General features: G+C 36.6%; 1 protein-coding gene and 1 pseudogene across 4 annotated transcripts in view; one reads left to right on the forward strand and one right to left on the reverse strand.

Moving 5' to 3' along the window:
* Rock1 (Rho associated coiled-coil containing protein kinase 1) overlaps positions 1-16,626 on the reverse strand; it is a 129,901-nt gene that overhangs the window by 5,796 nt on the left and 107,479 nt on the right. For 3 of the 4 annotated variants that reach the window (XM_005355749.3, XM_026783434.1, XM_026783435.1), the window contains 7 exons: positions 15,294-15,459; positions 13,417-13,510; positions 11,943-12,031; positions 9,019-9,207; positions 7,279-7,438; positions 781-851; positions 504-592 (listed from right to left, as the gene is read on the reverse strand). In XM_005355749.3, coding sequence (XP_005355806.1) covers positions 504-592; positions 781-851; positions 7,279-7,438; positions 9,019-9,207; positions 11,943-12,031; positions 13,417-13,510; positions 15,294-15,459 — 858 coding nt within the window. Of the gene's footprint in view, positions 1-503; positions 593-780; positions 852-1,293; positions 1,343-7,278; positions 7,439-9,018; positions 9,208-11,942; positions 12,032-13,416; positions 13,511-15,293; positions 15,460-16,626 lie in introns of those variants that run through there. The other variant, XR_003377719.1, reaches the window with a different exon arrangement.
* On the forward strand, positions 12,358-12,774 carry LOC102001186 (annotated as a pseudogene).

Below are 16,626 nucleotides of genomic sequence, written 5' to 3' on the forward strand. Positions count from 1 at the left end.
ACAGTGCCTGTTTGTGTCAATGTGGGTCCATACACACCACAGTGCCTGTTTGTGTCAATGTGGGTCCATACACACCGCAGTGCCTGTGTGAAGTCAGAGGACAACTGCAGAGTGTTGTCCTCATTGTTCTACCTTCTCTGAGACAGGGTCTCTTTGCCACTGTTTCAGCCATGCTAGCCTGCATACTGGAGATTCTCCTATCTGCCTCCCAACTCCTTATAGTGGTATGCTGGGATTAGAAGCTTGCCCTACTGCATTCTTTTATGTGAGTTCTGAGGAACAGAGCTCACATACGTATGGTAGTGCAGCAAATGCAAATTTTACCCACTGGGTCATCTTGTTTGGAAAAACAGGTAAAACTGTTTAAATAACACAAAAGGTCAAGTCATTCTAAAAATAACTGAAAAGTAAATAGTCAAGTGACTGTAAAAATTTGTAAAACAACATCATCAACAACAACAACAACAAAAACCTAAAAAACAAAAAAACCAAAGGCAACTTACTCTATGTCCAGCACCATCGATGGACTGGATTGTTCCTTATCTTGTTCATCATTATAGAACAATATTTTTTTGCTGCTTACCACAACATACTGAAACGACAAAAAGTGAAGAAAAATGAAAAGAGCAACTTAACTTCATTTAAAATGGCTAGCATATTTCCCATTTATTTCTACATTATACTGTATTAATTTAAAACCAAGGTTAGTAATAGAGCAATTAATATAAGTTCTATACTTTATAGTAAAACATGGAACAAAAGAATTTAGGTATATAGTACCTGTTTCTTCCAGCCATATCTTTTGATATTTCCTCTATTTGGTACAGAAAGCCAACCTTCAATTCTTGACTCTAAAAGGAAAAAAAATGGTATACTAGTCAATCTTAAATTATAAAACCAAAAGAAAAACTACACGTCTGACAGCATGCAGCAACAGGCAATAAAAAACAGCTAAATGAATAAATGCTATAATTTGTTCTTTCATGCTTCAATCACACAAATGAACTTTAATGGCCAAAGACCGCAGAAATAAATCCCAAGCCACTTTCCCCATAAAATTAACATTTAGTATTCAATTGGAAAGGTATGAAGTAACAATGTCTTTAGGAGCCAGGCATATTGGAATGGATTGCAGCTTAAATGGATATGATATACAATATTTTAAATATTACATAACATTCATAAAAATATTCAGCAAAATAAAAAAGAAAAGAAATGCAGCAAGTTGAACTATTCCGAGCCATGACTTATATACAAGAGCAGGCAAAAGTACTGAGGTGTCCTATTACTCACAGAAGACAAGAGTAGAAGATAAATAAATAAGGAATGCAGGCAGAATCAACTAGATACAAAGAATAAGAGAAAAACATTTTATTTGTTTTCTCAGTAAAATATCCTAAAAAACGTTTGAATAAAACACTCAATGATTCATTAAAATTGTTCAAATTTGTTTGGGAGGCACTTAATAGGTTAAGTCTAATTCCAAACCATCTCAAACTAATGAAGTCTTATGTCTTTTATGCTTGCTTATTCAACTCAATAAACAGAAAATGAGCACAGAAATTGGTAGGTCAACTGCTAGTATTTATACCATAAACTGCTGACTATTCATGACCAAAGTCTTTTATGGCAACTGTTGCTGCTATTACATGTTTATTCCTTTTGTAGTATTATGTATCAAACTCAGGGCAGTGGTCATGCTAGGCAAGTACTCTACCAGAGTTATACCACCAGCTTCTAACGTTTTGAGATAATCTCACGATACAGCTTAATTGAACTTATTATGTAGCCCAAACTAGTCTTGATTTTGAGATCGTCCTGCCTCAGGCTTCTGAGTGCTGAGAAACAGGGTGTGCAGCACCACGTCTGATTAAATATAACTAAAGTTTATTAGAAGTGTATGGGGAATAAAGATGATTCCTCTAGAGATGGTTATATCAGTTGAAGATAAGAAAATTGAATTTCTTTCTATATTAATCTTGTATTTAAAACATAAAACAGAAAGGTAACCAATTTTAAAGTACATTTTTCTAAATGTGATTATGGCTGAAATTATAATCCTAGTAGGAACATTTATTTTTTCTTCACATAAAACTGAAAGCTCAGTCTTACAGTAATAATAACAGTGTTATTAGTGAGCATTTGAGAGCTCATATTTAAGATTTGTCTAGTCCTAGAATATAGGATGTCATTTGTACATATAGTTCTACTGTCATCCTCCACTTAAAAAGAACTACAGCACCAAGACTTAGGCTTTCCAAAGCTTCCTCCATCCGTATCTGTAAAAACTCCAGGGCTCACACCCAGTGTGTCTTAATTTCTGAGGTTGTATATCTAAAATACAATGTCTACCTTCATAAAATTAAGTTACTGCGTATAATATTCCTTTTGCTTAACATCTCCAAGGTTTTATTTCTGTTAAGTCACCCTCGTGAAAACTGGTTCACTAAATGAAATTGCAGTAAGTTAAAAAATTCAAGTTTTTTTTCTATTTCTACCTGGCCTTTTCTTTACTACTATTACTATTATTTATTTTGTCAAGTATGTTTCTCTTCAATAGTTCTTTCAAGTTTTGAGAGAGCAGGGACTACACACTCATGCTTGCTTCATAAAGTCTATGGCTTCTGATACATAGAAAACAGAGTTGATAATGAATTTATTATTTTGCTATTCTGCCTCTTTTTTAAACTAGTCAAATAACTCTAAATAATGGTTACAATTTAAAAATCAAACAGGCAGTAACTTGGGGAAAAGGTTGTTCATCATGTATTGATCATTCATAAATTTTTTAACTTAGGAAAAGAGAAACACTACTAGGAAAACTTTCCACTAACATGGCAAAAATGGAAGCTCTTATTTTAAAGTATGGTTTATAAGGTGTCTAATACTAGTAATTCTTCACTAAAATAAAAGCCCTTGAATCTTTATACAAAACAGTAAAGTCTAAAATACCCTTTCCTACCTACTTCAGGGACTTCTCTACATTTGGGTTAAGATCAGGAATACAGATTTAAACATGAACTTGTGCAAGTGTGCACAAACACACACATACACACACACTGAAGAGATGGTTTCTCAATAGAGAAACGACACTAACTTCTCTCTTTCCTATCCTTATTAATGTATCTAACTAGCTCTAAATGCAGAGCTCCTGAAAACCACAACTGTGACCTAGATGGCAATGTGCAAGTCGAGTGCTGTAAATTCATCTTTCACATCATACACAGAAGTTAGGTTCTTTAGAGAGAAACTCAGAACTTACACTAGATTTTCATCAACAATTTGCCACAAAAGTACAAAACTAACTTGGATTTTATACAATGTATTTATACAGCAATTTTAACTTAAAAAAAAAGTCTGTAGTATTGCAACATCAACAACTGACTCTAACCCAAATAACAGACTGAGCCCAATTGGATGTAAATTAATAGTTAGCACAGGCAATTTAAATATCAAGGCCAATCTTTTAAGTTTACTTTAATACATTACATACAATTTAATAGAGGTAGAGAACTACTGTGCAGTGTTTTAGTTCTAGTCTCCATACTCAGTGTGCCAGATCATCATCTGCTGGAGAACTTCAGTGATCTTTAGAGTTCAGAAGTCAGGTCTAACTGATGACCAAGTCCCCATGGAAAGTGTTATAAGAGGCCAAGGACTGGACAGCTGAGATATGTTATAGTTTCTATATAAATAATGTTTCAGAAAAATAATGAAAGATAGTTACTTTATTTATAGAACTGTTTATACAGTCAAATCACTGAACTAAAAATATAGTTTGTACTTAACAATCTATTCAAAGTCCTTTTATAATATGCAAATTCATTTACTAATTTAAAAAAGATTTATTTATGTATATGGGCCTTTTGTCTGCATGTACACCTGCACATCAGAAGGCATCAGATTTCATAGGATTACAATTACAGAAGGTTGTGAGTCACCACGTGGTTGCTGGGAATTTAATTCAGGATCTCTGGAAAAGCAGCCAGTGTTTTTAACTGCTGAGCCATCTGTCCAGTCTCCACTACTAAACTGAAGTAAAATTAAAATTTTAGTCTTCTTCAAGATCTATTCTAAACAAGTGAATGATATGCAACTTTTTTTTTTTTTCCCGAGATAGGGTTTCTCTGTGGTTTTGGAGCCTGTCCTGGAACTAGCTCTTGTAGACCAGGCTGGTCTCGAACTCACAGAGATCCGCCTGCCTCTGCCTCCCAAGTGCTGGGATTAAAGGCGTGCGCCACCACCACCCGGCTATGATATGCAACTTATATTAAGGATAAAATACTTTGTAAAACCTTACTTCTTATTTGTCAAAACTATTTTTAAGCATGCATCTACTGCATGGTTAATTTAATATAAATTTTTAACTGAGGATAAAAATATCTAATGCAGGAGGAAAAGTAATTTACATTTTTCTGTAAATGAGTTTTTCCTGTTTATATGTAAATCCATTATACATGTGCAGTGCCAGGAGACCAGAAAAGGGCATCAGGTCCTGGAACTGATATCTGTGAGCCACCATAAACATGCTGGGAACTAATCCAGTCCTCCTCAAAAGCAGCAAGTTCTCTTAACTACTAAGCCATCAGCATAAAGGAAAAGTAATTTTGAAATATTAGCCTTTAACTTCTACATCCAATAGGGAAGTCAGGGTTCAGCTTGATCTAACACTGACAGCACAGTGATGAAGAACAGTCAAGAGTACTTTGACATTTGGTAGCCACAGAAACAAACTATCTGAAAAAATACTTTAAAGAACAAACAAACACACAAAAATGCAAAACAGAGCCAGTAAAAACATTTAAATTCCTTTGCCAAATGACTCCCAGGTTAATCAGGAATCCTAACCTGAAGCCTGCCAATCAAACCACCTCATGTGTTTGGTCATTCTACATGGCACCGACTTATCTTTTATTAATTTGCCTTCAAATTATTTTTACTAATAAGGCATAAGTCTCTGAAAATGTAGACAAAACCAGTAACACATTACAAAGCTAATAAAAACAAACACATAGGATAAAGAAGAAGCCCTCCTTGAGATTTTGGGTTGACATTAAATACAATTCCTTTACTCCAAAAGCATCCCATGGTTAACAAAAACATGAGTTTATAATTTCAGTTTGAAAACTAAATACTGGTATAACTGTCTTGGTTAACCCCCATTCCTTTAACTTGATATAAGCTACAGTTACCTGGGAAGAGCAACCTCAATAGAAAATACCTTTATCAGATTGCCTGTAGCCAATTTTATAGTACACTTTTCTTGATTAATAACTGATAAGGGATGGCCCAGCTCACTGTGGGCAGCACTCCCTCTAGGCAGGCATTCCTAGACTGTATAAGAAAGCAGGCTGAGCAAGCCATGAGAAGCAAGCCAGTAAGAAGTGTTCCTCTGTGGCTTCTGCTTCAGTTACTGCCTCCAGGTTCTGCTTGAGTTCCTGACTTGACTTCAGTCATAGATGAACTGTAACTCAAGAACTCCAAATTGCTCTTCAAAAAATTTTTTTATTTAGTGTCTATGCATGGTTTCTCTGCATGTATATCTGTGCACCACATAAGTGCCAAGTGCCAGAAGACAATGTTGGCTCCCCTGGGACTAGAGTTACAGATGCTTGTGAGCCACCATGTGGGTGCTCTGAATGGAACCCAAGAGCTAGTGACCACGCAGTCATCTCTCCAGACCTACGCTGCTTGTGGTCATGATTTTTTTATCACACCAATAAAAACTTTAAGACAATAGTCAAAAGCCTCTAAAAGTCACACACACACACACACACACACACACACACACACACACACACACACACACACGTATATTTTAACTAATTCTGATCTCAGATGTCTAAATAGGCGAAGCAGAGGTTCTTATTAACCCATGGCAATCTTTCTATGTCCTATGATGGACAGCTACAACTTTCTAGAGGCAGAAGCTGCATATGAAAGGCAAACCCTGCAAAACAGAAGGCATCCCTGACCTTAGAATGGGATGTGCTTCTTCCTTCCATTAACGCTCACAGAAACCTGATTTTGGGCAAGCAAATATACTAAAGTATGATGGCAAAGATACCAGTGCAAGAGGGCAGATATCATACATGGTCCTTTGAGAACCACTTTCCTGAACAACAGAAATTTTCAAAAGTAGTCTATTGACTTTATAAAAATAGAAACAACAGTGTATTTTGTTGAAATATATTACTTGTCTGGCTTAATAAAGTGACTTTCTACTCATGTATTATTCAAAAAATATACTAACAAAATCTATTTTCCATTATTTGGTTAAAGAAAAAACACTGAACTAAGAATGTTGTCACGGCAAGTATATATAGTATACGTATACTTAAAAGTTTGTTAGAATTATCTCATTTTTATGTGTGTGGATTTTTTTTTCTTGTATATATGTTTGTGCACCATGTGCAGGCCTGGTACCTGTGTGGAAATCAGAGGAGGGTGTTGGATTCCCTAGAACTGGAGTTACAGATGGTTGTGAGTCACCATGTAGGTGCTGGGAACTGAACCTGGGTCCTCTGAAAGAACAATGCTCATAACCACTGAGCCACCTCGGCAACTACACATTTTAATATTTATCCTAGCCACTTCATTTGAACTCCAATTAAGACAAGAACGCATATTCATTTATTTGTATTTATTTATACTTACTTTAATTAGGGAAAGAGAAAAAATGAAACATTAGGCATTTACTGGTTTTTCCCTCACCCTCTGTCTTCTCACAGTATCACCTTTTCTCTATTTCTTCAAACATTCAACTTGACAAAGACTACTGAAGGTTTCTCACTAAAACACAGGATAGGCTTTCTGCAGGCAGCTGCTATGGCTCTGTTTATCAAATTACATAAAGCAGTGGGCACTCATAAAAACACGTTAAAGCCAGGCATAGTGGTGTACATCTTTTAAGTTCAGGATGGGGTTGAAGGGTGGGGATATGGGGTGGAGCAGAGGCAGGCAGATCTGTTTGAAGCCTGCATGGTCTACAGATAAAGTTCTAGGACAGCCAGGTCTACACAGAGAAACCTAATCTTGAAAACAAAAGAACGTTTTATCTTTAAACATTCTCAGGCACAGCCTCTTAGCATATTTGAGTAACCTGCTTATGACTGGTTTAATTTTACAAAATGTACCTAGTAAACAACCATCACATGTCTTGGTTATTACAAACAATTCCTTCTTAAAGAGTCAGGAACAAAACGATGAAATAAATAATGAATATTTCCATGACATCTGAGCAAACCTGGATGACAGAACAAACAGAATTCTTCTTACCTGGAAGGTTTCCATCAGTTTCATCAGCACTAGGAAAACTAGCAACACTAGTTGAATCCGAAAGGTCCAAAAGTTTTGCACGCAACTGCTCAATATCACTCTCTTTGCTAGCCAGCTGCATCTGAAGTTCATTTCTGTGTGTACATTCTTCTACCAATTGCTATTTTTTAAAAAAATATCAAAATAAAAATAAACAGAATCAAATAACTCCAACATTAATAATTGGAATGCAAATGGGTAATTAAATTACAAGTGTGATATATGTTGTACACCATGAACGTTTTATTACTATGGTTGGGTTTTCTTTTGCCAACAGTCAGCCAGGCCCAGAACTTCTTAATTCAAGTAGATTTCTTGCCTGCTCCAAGTATCTGAGATAGGAGTATGCCATTAGTACCGTGACAACCACCACAGATGAAGCTCTGCAAAAACTAGGTTCTTTAGATAATCAACCCCCTTTTAAATATGTATATGAATGTTTTACCTACAAGCATGTGTACCATGTGTGTGCCTGCTGAATTCCCTGAAATTGGGGTTACAGATGATTGTGAGCTACTGTATGGGTGCTGGGATCAAACCCATATCTTCTGCAAGCACAACAAATACTCTTAAGCCACAGAGACATCTCTCTAGCTCCTCACCTTACTTTGTTAAGAAAATTTTTCCACTAAGACCTTAAGTAATTGTGGAGAGGGTGCCTCAACTGGCCTTCCCTGTAATCAGATTGATGGCAACCCTAATTGTCATCATAGAACCTTCACCCAGCAACTGATGGAGGCAGATGCAGAGCTCCACAGCTAAGCACTGGGCTGAGCTACCAAACTCCAGTCAAAGAGCGGGAGGAGCAATAAGTAATATGAGCAAAAGGGTAAAGACCATGATGGGGAAACCCACAGAAACAGCTGACCAGAGCTAATGAGAGCTCGCCGACTCTGGACTGACAGAGGGGAAACTACATAAAACCAAACTAGGCTCATTGAATGTGGGTGACAGTTGTGTGGCTGGGGCAGTCTGTGGGGCCACTGGCAGTGGGACCAGGATTTATTACTAGTGCTAGAACTGGCTTTTTGGAGTCCATTTTCTTTAGAGGGATACCTTGCTCAGCTTAGATATAGAGGGAAATGGCCAGGACAAAGTGGCAGACTCCATTGACTCTCAATGGGAGGCCTTACCCTTCTCTGAGGAGTTGATGGGGGGAGGGGTGGGGAGAAGGTGTAGAGAGCAAGAGGGAGGACATGGGGGAGGATGGGGAGGGGAGGGAGGGGGAACTGGGATTTTTATTTAAAATAAGTAAAGACTGTTTAAAAAAATAAATTTAAATTAAAAAAGGAAATTTTCTTTTCTTCTAAAATATAAGGTAGGAAAAAAATACTTAAAATGCCAGTAAATTATTTTCTGGCTACAAATAAATTAATCTTAAAAGTATAGAAAACTCAGGGTAACAAAATAACAGACTCAAATCTTGAATGTAAATGAGTCTTGAGACCATTTTACGTTCACAACTTTACATTATTGATATGTCAAGAAGTGTAAAATATTACTGGCATTTTGATTTTAGAAAAGGAGAAACTTAGAAAAATAATCTACTTATATCAAGAACTTCTAACCTAAGCATAACCAATATAATAGCCATATCTCAAACTTTCACACAAGTAAGTCTACTTTAAGCAAGACAAGTAACACATATTGACACACTGAGGAGATGATCTCTATATGCATGGGCACATACACAGACCTTACCGCTTGCATGTCATTCAGCTCCTTCTGGTGTTTCACCACCATTTGGTTAAATTTCTCTCTCTCTTGGTTAAGTTCCAGTTGTAGCTTCCTATTTTCCTTTTCTTTTTTTCTCAAATCTTGTGTATTGGCTTTTTTTCTATCAATTTTGAAATCTTTGCGATTCATTATTTCTGCCAATTTGTTAACTGCCTGTTCAAACATTAAAATAGTATTTGTGAGTATATATAAATATATACTGTACCCATTCAATTTTAATGTCTATTAAAATGTATTGGTATTCAAAGTCATGCAGATTTTTTTTCTTGGTCTCTGTGTGTAAACTTATATTTCTATGAACAGACTAACCATGAATGGTGGTTCAGATAATTAACACTAATGTCTCCTTTAGTCCAATGTGATAAATCAGGCTTGCAAAAAGGAAACTTGTTTAACAATACTGTAGTATATTACTGTACACAAGATATAAAGAAAGAAATTCAACTATGTTCCAAATACTGTAGATGGTAAAGGAGGAAGACACATAAACTACACAGTACAGAGATAAATGCAATGGTGCTATCCAGACAGTACTCCTATAAAGACACTCCAGAGAAGAAAAGGTCCCTAGAATGACTGTATATGTTTCCTTCCTTCCTGCTTATTTATTTACTTACTTACCTACTTATAAGTCTCATTATGTAGCTGGCTGGCCTGGAACTCAATACATAGACCATATTGGCCTCAAACTCAAAGAGCTCCACTTGCCTCTTCATGAGTGCTGAGATTAAAGATGTGCACCACTGCACTCAGTTCCACATGTTTCTTAAGAGAGTTAGGAGATAGATAAATGATGAAAACATATGAAGGAGTGAAGGCAGGGATAGTACTCTAAGTACAGTTAAAAGGCTAGAGAGAAATTACATTCCTTTGGACAAGTAGGAAAGCAAGGTAACCAAACATCTGATTAGGTCACAGAGAAACTCCTTTTCTTTGGTCATGGCCTGTGTGTGTGTGGGTACGCATACTCACATGTGTATACATGTGTCCAGAGGCCCCAGGTTGACATTTGGTATCTTTTTCAATAGCTCCCTACCTTATTAATATTATTGAAGATTTATTTGTACTTTATGTGTAAATTTGTTTGTTTACTTCTATGTATATATGCATGCATGCCTACCATACGAATACATAGTACTCAGAGAAGTCAGAAGTCATGGTATTTTTTTCTATAGAAACATAAAAAAGTAAAATGATAGCCCCCCATTAAGACAGGAAAAGCCCTAATTTAGCCCATATCCACTGATTAGGTTCCCTTTAGGATGAGACATCCCTGAGTAATTTTAATATATTTAGATTTTAATAATAAATCAAAATATTTACTTTAAAAATAAATTCAGAAACAAAAAGAGTGTGAAAAGCCATTGTAATAACATTCTCCTCAAAGGCAACCTTCACTAAGGTCTTCTGCATTTAATTCAGTCTTTTGGGTATATATCATCTTCTCAGGCTTCCTATGTAGAAAAATGGAATGAATGGACTTGACCAACCTATATTAAATCTAATTTAAATCTCTGAATATATGACTGTCAAAAAGATGACTAATTATTATTTCAATTAGAAAAGCAGATTCTTATTTCACATATACATGTGTTTCTATGTGTGAATATGAATGTGGGCATGCAGAGGCGAGGTATCAGGTCCTCTGGAGCTGGAGTTACAGATGGGTCATAAGCCTCCCTGTGTGGATGCTATAAACTGAACCCAGGTCTTCTACAAGAGCAGTAAGTACTTTGAAGCACTGAGATGTTTCTTCAGCTCTTGTTTAATTTCTGTTTCTGGGCTTATTATTAAGGTTAAATATTTTTCCAATGTTTGCTAGACAATGTTTTTCTTATTGTATTGGTTTTCTCATTTATAAATATTAATGCTGGCAAGTTTGTCTTAAATTTTTGTTGATAGGTCCTCCACAGACATATAAACATTTACATAAAAAATGTGCATCTTCTCGTTTATAGTCTGTTTTGTACTAAAAGTGAAATCTGCATTTGAGAGATTTTAAAACATCAGTCAAGCACATTTTAAAAAGCTTATTTTAGTTGCAAGATAAAAGACTGATAAGAAAGAAAGTAGGGCAGCCAGGTATTGGTGGTATATGCCTTTAATCCCAGCACTTGGGAGGCAGAAATGGGTGGATCTTGAGTTTGAGGCCAGCCTCGTCTACAGAATAAGTTCCAGGACAGTTAGGGCTGTTACACAGAGAAACCCTGTCTTAAAACACCCAAAACAAACCAAAACCAAAACAAACAAAAAAACACATTACAAAATCAAACAAAAACTGACCTAGATATATAATCAAATGTAAAACAATTGATTTTTTTTAAAAAAATCATTCCTACAGGTTCTTACTACCAAACTACCTCTCTGGCTTTCAATCTATCTTTCTTTCATGTTTCTATTGTCAATAATAGGTTTTTCAACACAAACTACATCACATTCTTCCTTTTTTGCTGGGCAATGGTGTTACACTTGGGAGGTAGAGGCAGGTAGATCTCTGTGAGTCGAGGCCAGAGTGAACTCTAGGACACAGAGAAATCTTGTCTCAAAAAAGAATAAAAACAAACAAACAAATAAAAACCCCAAAACAAAATTTTTCTTTTTTGGGATGTTATGAATAGAAGTCAAAGCCTCATGCACACTAAGTAACTGCCCTACTCTATAATTTCACTTACTAGTGAAATTACTAGACAAGCTAATTTTCTTAACTAAAATCCTCCATCTCATGCTAAGTCTTCTATATTTAAACAGGATTCACTTTATTTGTTCTAATGAAAAGCTAAACCCTATGACCTTCATTTTGTAAGAGCATGCACAAAGAACAATTATTAGTTTTCTGATTTTACCATATTCAAGTGCAAACCAATGGGAAGGGCTGATGGCACATATACCTGTGTTTTAAGTGTCCGTTCAGTACTGATATTCTTTTCAAAGGCAGCTTTAAGATTATTTATCTCTTCCTCCTTCTTCAACTTATATTCTGCCAATAAATTATGTAAAACATTATTGCAGAGCATTAAGTAATTTCATCTGCATTTCAAACTAACAATGTCTTCAATTACTGAAATTACTATACACTATCATACAGTACCTTTCAATAATTTCATTAAAGTAACTGCTTAATTTTGTTTTAAGTACAGGTAAGCCCAGGATGCCTTTCAACTTACAATTCTCTTGCAAGAGTTGGCATGAATTTGCTCATTGTCCAGCTCATTAATATAATTCTTATGGCTACACAAGTTAGTTAACGCACGAAAACAAGTATGTAAAAACCCAATGTAGCCTCTTTAGGGACTTGGCTCCAAGATGACCTAAAAAAGGAGAACCAACGGTCGTGCCAAAAAGGGCCACGGCCATGTGCAGCCAATTCGCTGCACTAACTGCGCCCACTGTGTGCCCAAGGACAAGGCCATTAAGAAGCTCGTCATTCGGAACATCGTAGAGGCGGCTGCTGTCAGGGATATATCTGAAGCAAGTGTCTTCGACGCCTATGTGCGCCCCAAACTCTATGTCAAGCTGCATTACTGTGTGAGCTGTGCTATTCATAGCAAGGTAGTCAGGAATTGATCCCGGGAAGCTAGGAAGGACCGAACACCCCCACCACGATTTAGACCTGCTGGTGCTGCACCACGACCTCCACCTAAGCCCATGTAAAGTGGCTTCATAAAGATAGAAGAAAACACCTTGGAAAAATAAAATGGAACTTAAACTTAAAAAAAAAAACCAATGTAAAACATAACTAAAAATTAATCTCAGAATTAGCTTTAGATTTTTTTTTTCTTTTTTGGCATGGTCTCAATCAGGAGGCCTTGAAACTCAGTCTGCCTCTGCTCCTGAATGCAGGAATTAATTAAAGGTGTATAGCGTCATGAATGGCCACATTGTTTTTCTTTTTTTCTTAAAAACAGGTGTGTATTCACACACACATGCACTCTAATATGGAACATTTGAAGGCACCAGAGAGGCCTGAAGAGGGAATCAGATTCCCTGGAGTTGGAGTTACCAGGGGGTTGTGAGCTGCCTAATGTAGGTGCTGGGAATCAAACCTGGGTCTTCTCTTGAGAACAGCAAGCTATCTCTCCAGCCCTCATAATATAGATTAAAAAAATATTTTTTTAAAGTTAATTATCACAAACTTTATGTATTATGAGTGTTCTGTCTGCACATGTGTCCCACGTGTATGCCTGGTGCCCTCAGAAGCCGTAAAAAGCGGTGGGATCTTTGGAAGCAGGAGTTACAGATGACTGTGAACCACTACAGTGCTGGGAACTGAACCTGGGTCTTCTGCAGGAGCAGCAAGTTCTCACCACTGCCGAGCCTTCTCTCCAGCCACAAACTGTTATTTGTTAAGGAAACTCTATATACCTTCTTCTGCTGTCCTCATCCTTTCATTTAGCTCTTCATTTTCTTTTCTTAGTAATTCGATATCTTTGGTTAGCATGGTGTTTGTTTCTTCAAGCTAAACAAAGCAAACAAAGTTTAAGCTACAGATCTCTTTTCACCCTTGAAGCTAAAAATCTTTAATACTTAATATCTATAGGCAAAGCAGGTCAAACATTGTTTAACTGTAAAAAATGCCTAGTTTCCAGTTTATGTGTGTGCATGACCCAGGAATGGTGGTGTAAACCTTTAATCCCAGCACACAGGAGGAGAGAATATCGATTTCTGAGTTCAACCCCAGCCTGGTCTATAGAGTGAGGTTCAGGACTACATAGCCAGAACTACACAGAAAAACAAAACAAACAAACAAGAAAGTAAAAGTGAATACATAATTGCTATGAATGTTTTAGGAGCAATTACCTTCCAAAATGATATGTGTATACATATCTGTATATATATTTATTTATATGTATTAAACACAAAAAGTCAAAAAGTGTATTATAAAAAGAACTAGCCGGGCAGTGGTGGCGCACGCCTTTAATCCCAGCACTCGGGAGGCAGAGGCAGGTGGATCTCTGTGAGTTCGAGACCAGCCTGGTTTACAAGAGCTAGTTCCAGGACAGGCTCCAAAACCACAGAGAAACCCTGTCTCGAAAAACCAAAAAAAATAAAAAAATTAAAAAAAAAACAAAAAAAAAACCCAACTAGATAGCAGACTAGGAAATTCGAACTTATTTCAAGTTCTGCTACTAACTAACCTATGTGACCCTGGCGCAGGTCATCCTCCTGTGTCTCAGCTGTCTCAACTGAAGATGATGAAAATATTACATTCAGCAATGACTATTCCAGGTAAATGTTTTCCATTAATCATAATAACAATTGCACAGAAAGAGCATTATTTATGCCCTCCCCCTCCTTTGGCTGGGTGAGGGAAGAAGTGGGGAGAAGGTTGAGATTTAGATCTAGTAATGTAGTCCAGATTGGCCTGGAGCTATGTAATCAGGGCTGATATTAGACTTACTACTTAATCACTAAGTGCTGGGATTATAAACCATACGCTACCATGCTTGGTTTATCGTGTGTGTGTGTGTGTGTGTGTGTGTGTGTGTGTGTGTGTGTGTACTTGCTAGAGCACATGCATAAAAAACTCAGAGTAGGGCATGGGATATCCATACGTTATCTTCCTCTCCATCTCCTTAATGCACTGAGGCAGGCTCTCTTATTCAACTGGAAAGTTGCTATTTTGGCTAGTCTGGCAGCCAGGAAGCTCTCAGGATCTGCTTGTCTCTATTCCCAATTCTGGGATTATAGAAAAGGGTAGCCATATCCATGTTTGTATATGGGTGTTAAGAGATAGTATTAATTCTCTAAGCCTCAGATTTGCCAAAAATCACATAACTTCTCAGAGTCAAAGCCAGGCATGATACAACACTTTACCTGTTAACTCACAAATAAATGCTTTTGTAACTTTCATTTATCCAGAATTACTATATAGTCTACAGTATGAACCTTAAGAATAGGGAATTTGTAGGACTGGTTTTGATCACAATGGACTATCAACAATGAGTTTCTTACCCCAGAATAGTTACTCGAATTTCAAAGAAATCTAGTTCATAAGATCACTCTTAACACAGTAGGAGAATAAATAATGAAATAGGCTAAGCATTTCCTCACATAAAATTTATCTACAGTAAGAAAAAAAGCCCAGTGCATTGAATAAGATTTTCTATCACTATCAACTGTTTTAGATCAAATAAACACAAGTGCAGAATGGTCACTCTACATGAGATGCATGTATACCCTGATACTTCAATGTATTTTGACTTAAATCAATTTCAGTGAAATATTCACCTATTACTTACCCGACTAACAGTATGATCTTTATCTGTAATCTCTTGTCTATTTCTTGAAGCAGCTTTCTTGCTTTCTTGAGTCAACTCAAAATACTGTTCTTCCAGAATTCCTCGAGCCAATTGCTCAGACTCAGCTTTTGTTTCTGCTAGGTCCAACTGAGTAGAAAGAGTTTCTCTGCAACAGTTTTAAGAAACGAAAAAAAAAAAAAAAACTCAGTTCATTCTCCTTACTTGATCACATAAATGACAACCATTATCTTGTTAGCTATGGTGGCCTATCTGTATTCTTTTTTTCTTTCTTCCCCCAAGACAGGGTTTCTCTGTGCAGTCCTGGCTGTCCTTTAACTCTGAGATCTGCCTACCTCTGCCTCCAAGTGCTGGAATTAAAGGTGTGTGTGTGTTACCATCAACCAGCCTACATGTGTCGTTCTAACAAGTGAAATCTTTTTTTAAAAAATATTTATTTATTTATTATGTATACAATATTCTGTCTGTGTGTATGACTGCAGGCCAGAAAAGGGCACCAGATAATGGTCACAGATGGTTGTGAGCCACCATGTGGTTGCTGGGAATTGAACTCAGGACCTTTGGAAGAGCAGGCAATGCTCTTAACCTCTGAGCCATCTCTCCAGCCCCCAACAAGTGAAATCTTAAGGCCAGCCTGGACTACACAGCGAGATTCTCTCTAGAAACAGACCAAAAAAACACAAAAAAAAAAAAAAAAAAAAAAACAAAAAACAAAAAACAAAAAACAAAACCTCCCAACAATTTTCTCTAAATGACAGAACCAAGGATTTTACTTAAATCCACTACAAAATTTTTATGAAAGTAATGACTTTAATTTGTTAAGCAATTTACTTTTAGAAAAAATAAAAGACTTTGCTGTGGGTCTGGACTATAAGACGGTGAGTCAATAGAGGTCAGATTCAAGACACTAAGTCCAACTCACTAGTCATGCCTGTATCTATCTACTGGGTGGGGACTCTGGGCAGGTTCCTTACACTTTCATTATAAACTGAGAGGATTAAACCAAGTTATCCCAATTCAATGAGATTACAAAAACAGACCACTGTAAACTACCTGTAAACATTGGAAAGAGCACTTTGAATTCAGAATTGCCTGAGTGTGGTGGTCATGTATACAGTTCTACCATTTGGGAGGTGGATGCATCAGATCTGATTAAAGCCAGCCTTGGGTAGAAGAGATTCTGTCTCAAAAACTAACTTTTCTATCTTCTTCATGGCTGACTTAGCTCTGGATGTTGCCAACAAGATTGGAATCATCTAAACTGAGCCCAGCCGGCTAATTCTAAATATATACTTTTTCACCATTAAAAACAAAA

This window comes from Microtus ochrogaster, chromosome 18, assembly GCF_000317375.1.
Source record: "Microtus ochrogaster isolate Prairie Vole_2 chromosome 18, MicOch1.0, whole genome shotgun sequence".
Classification (NCBI taxonomy): Eukaryota; Metazoa; Chordata; class Mammalia; order Rodentia; family Cricetidae; genus Microtus; species Microtus ochrogaster.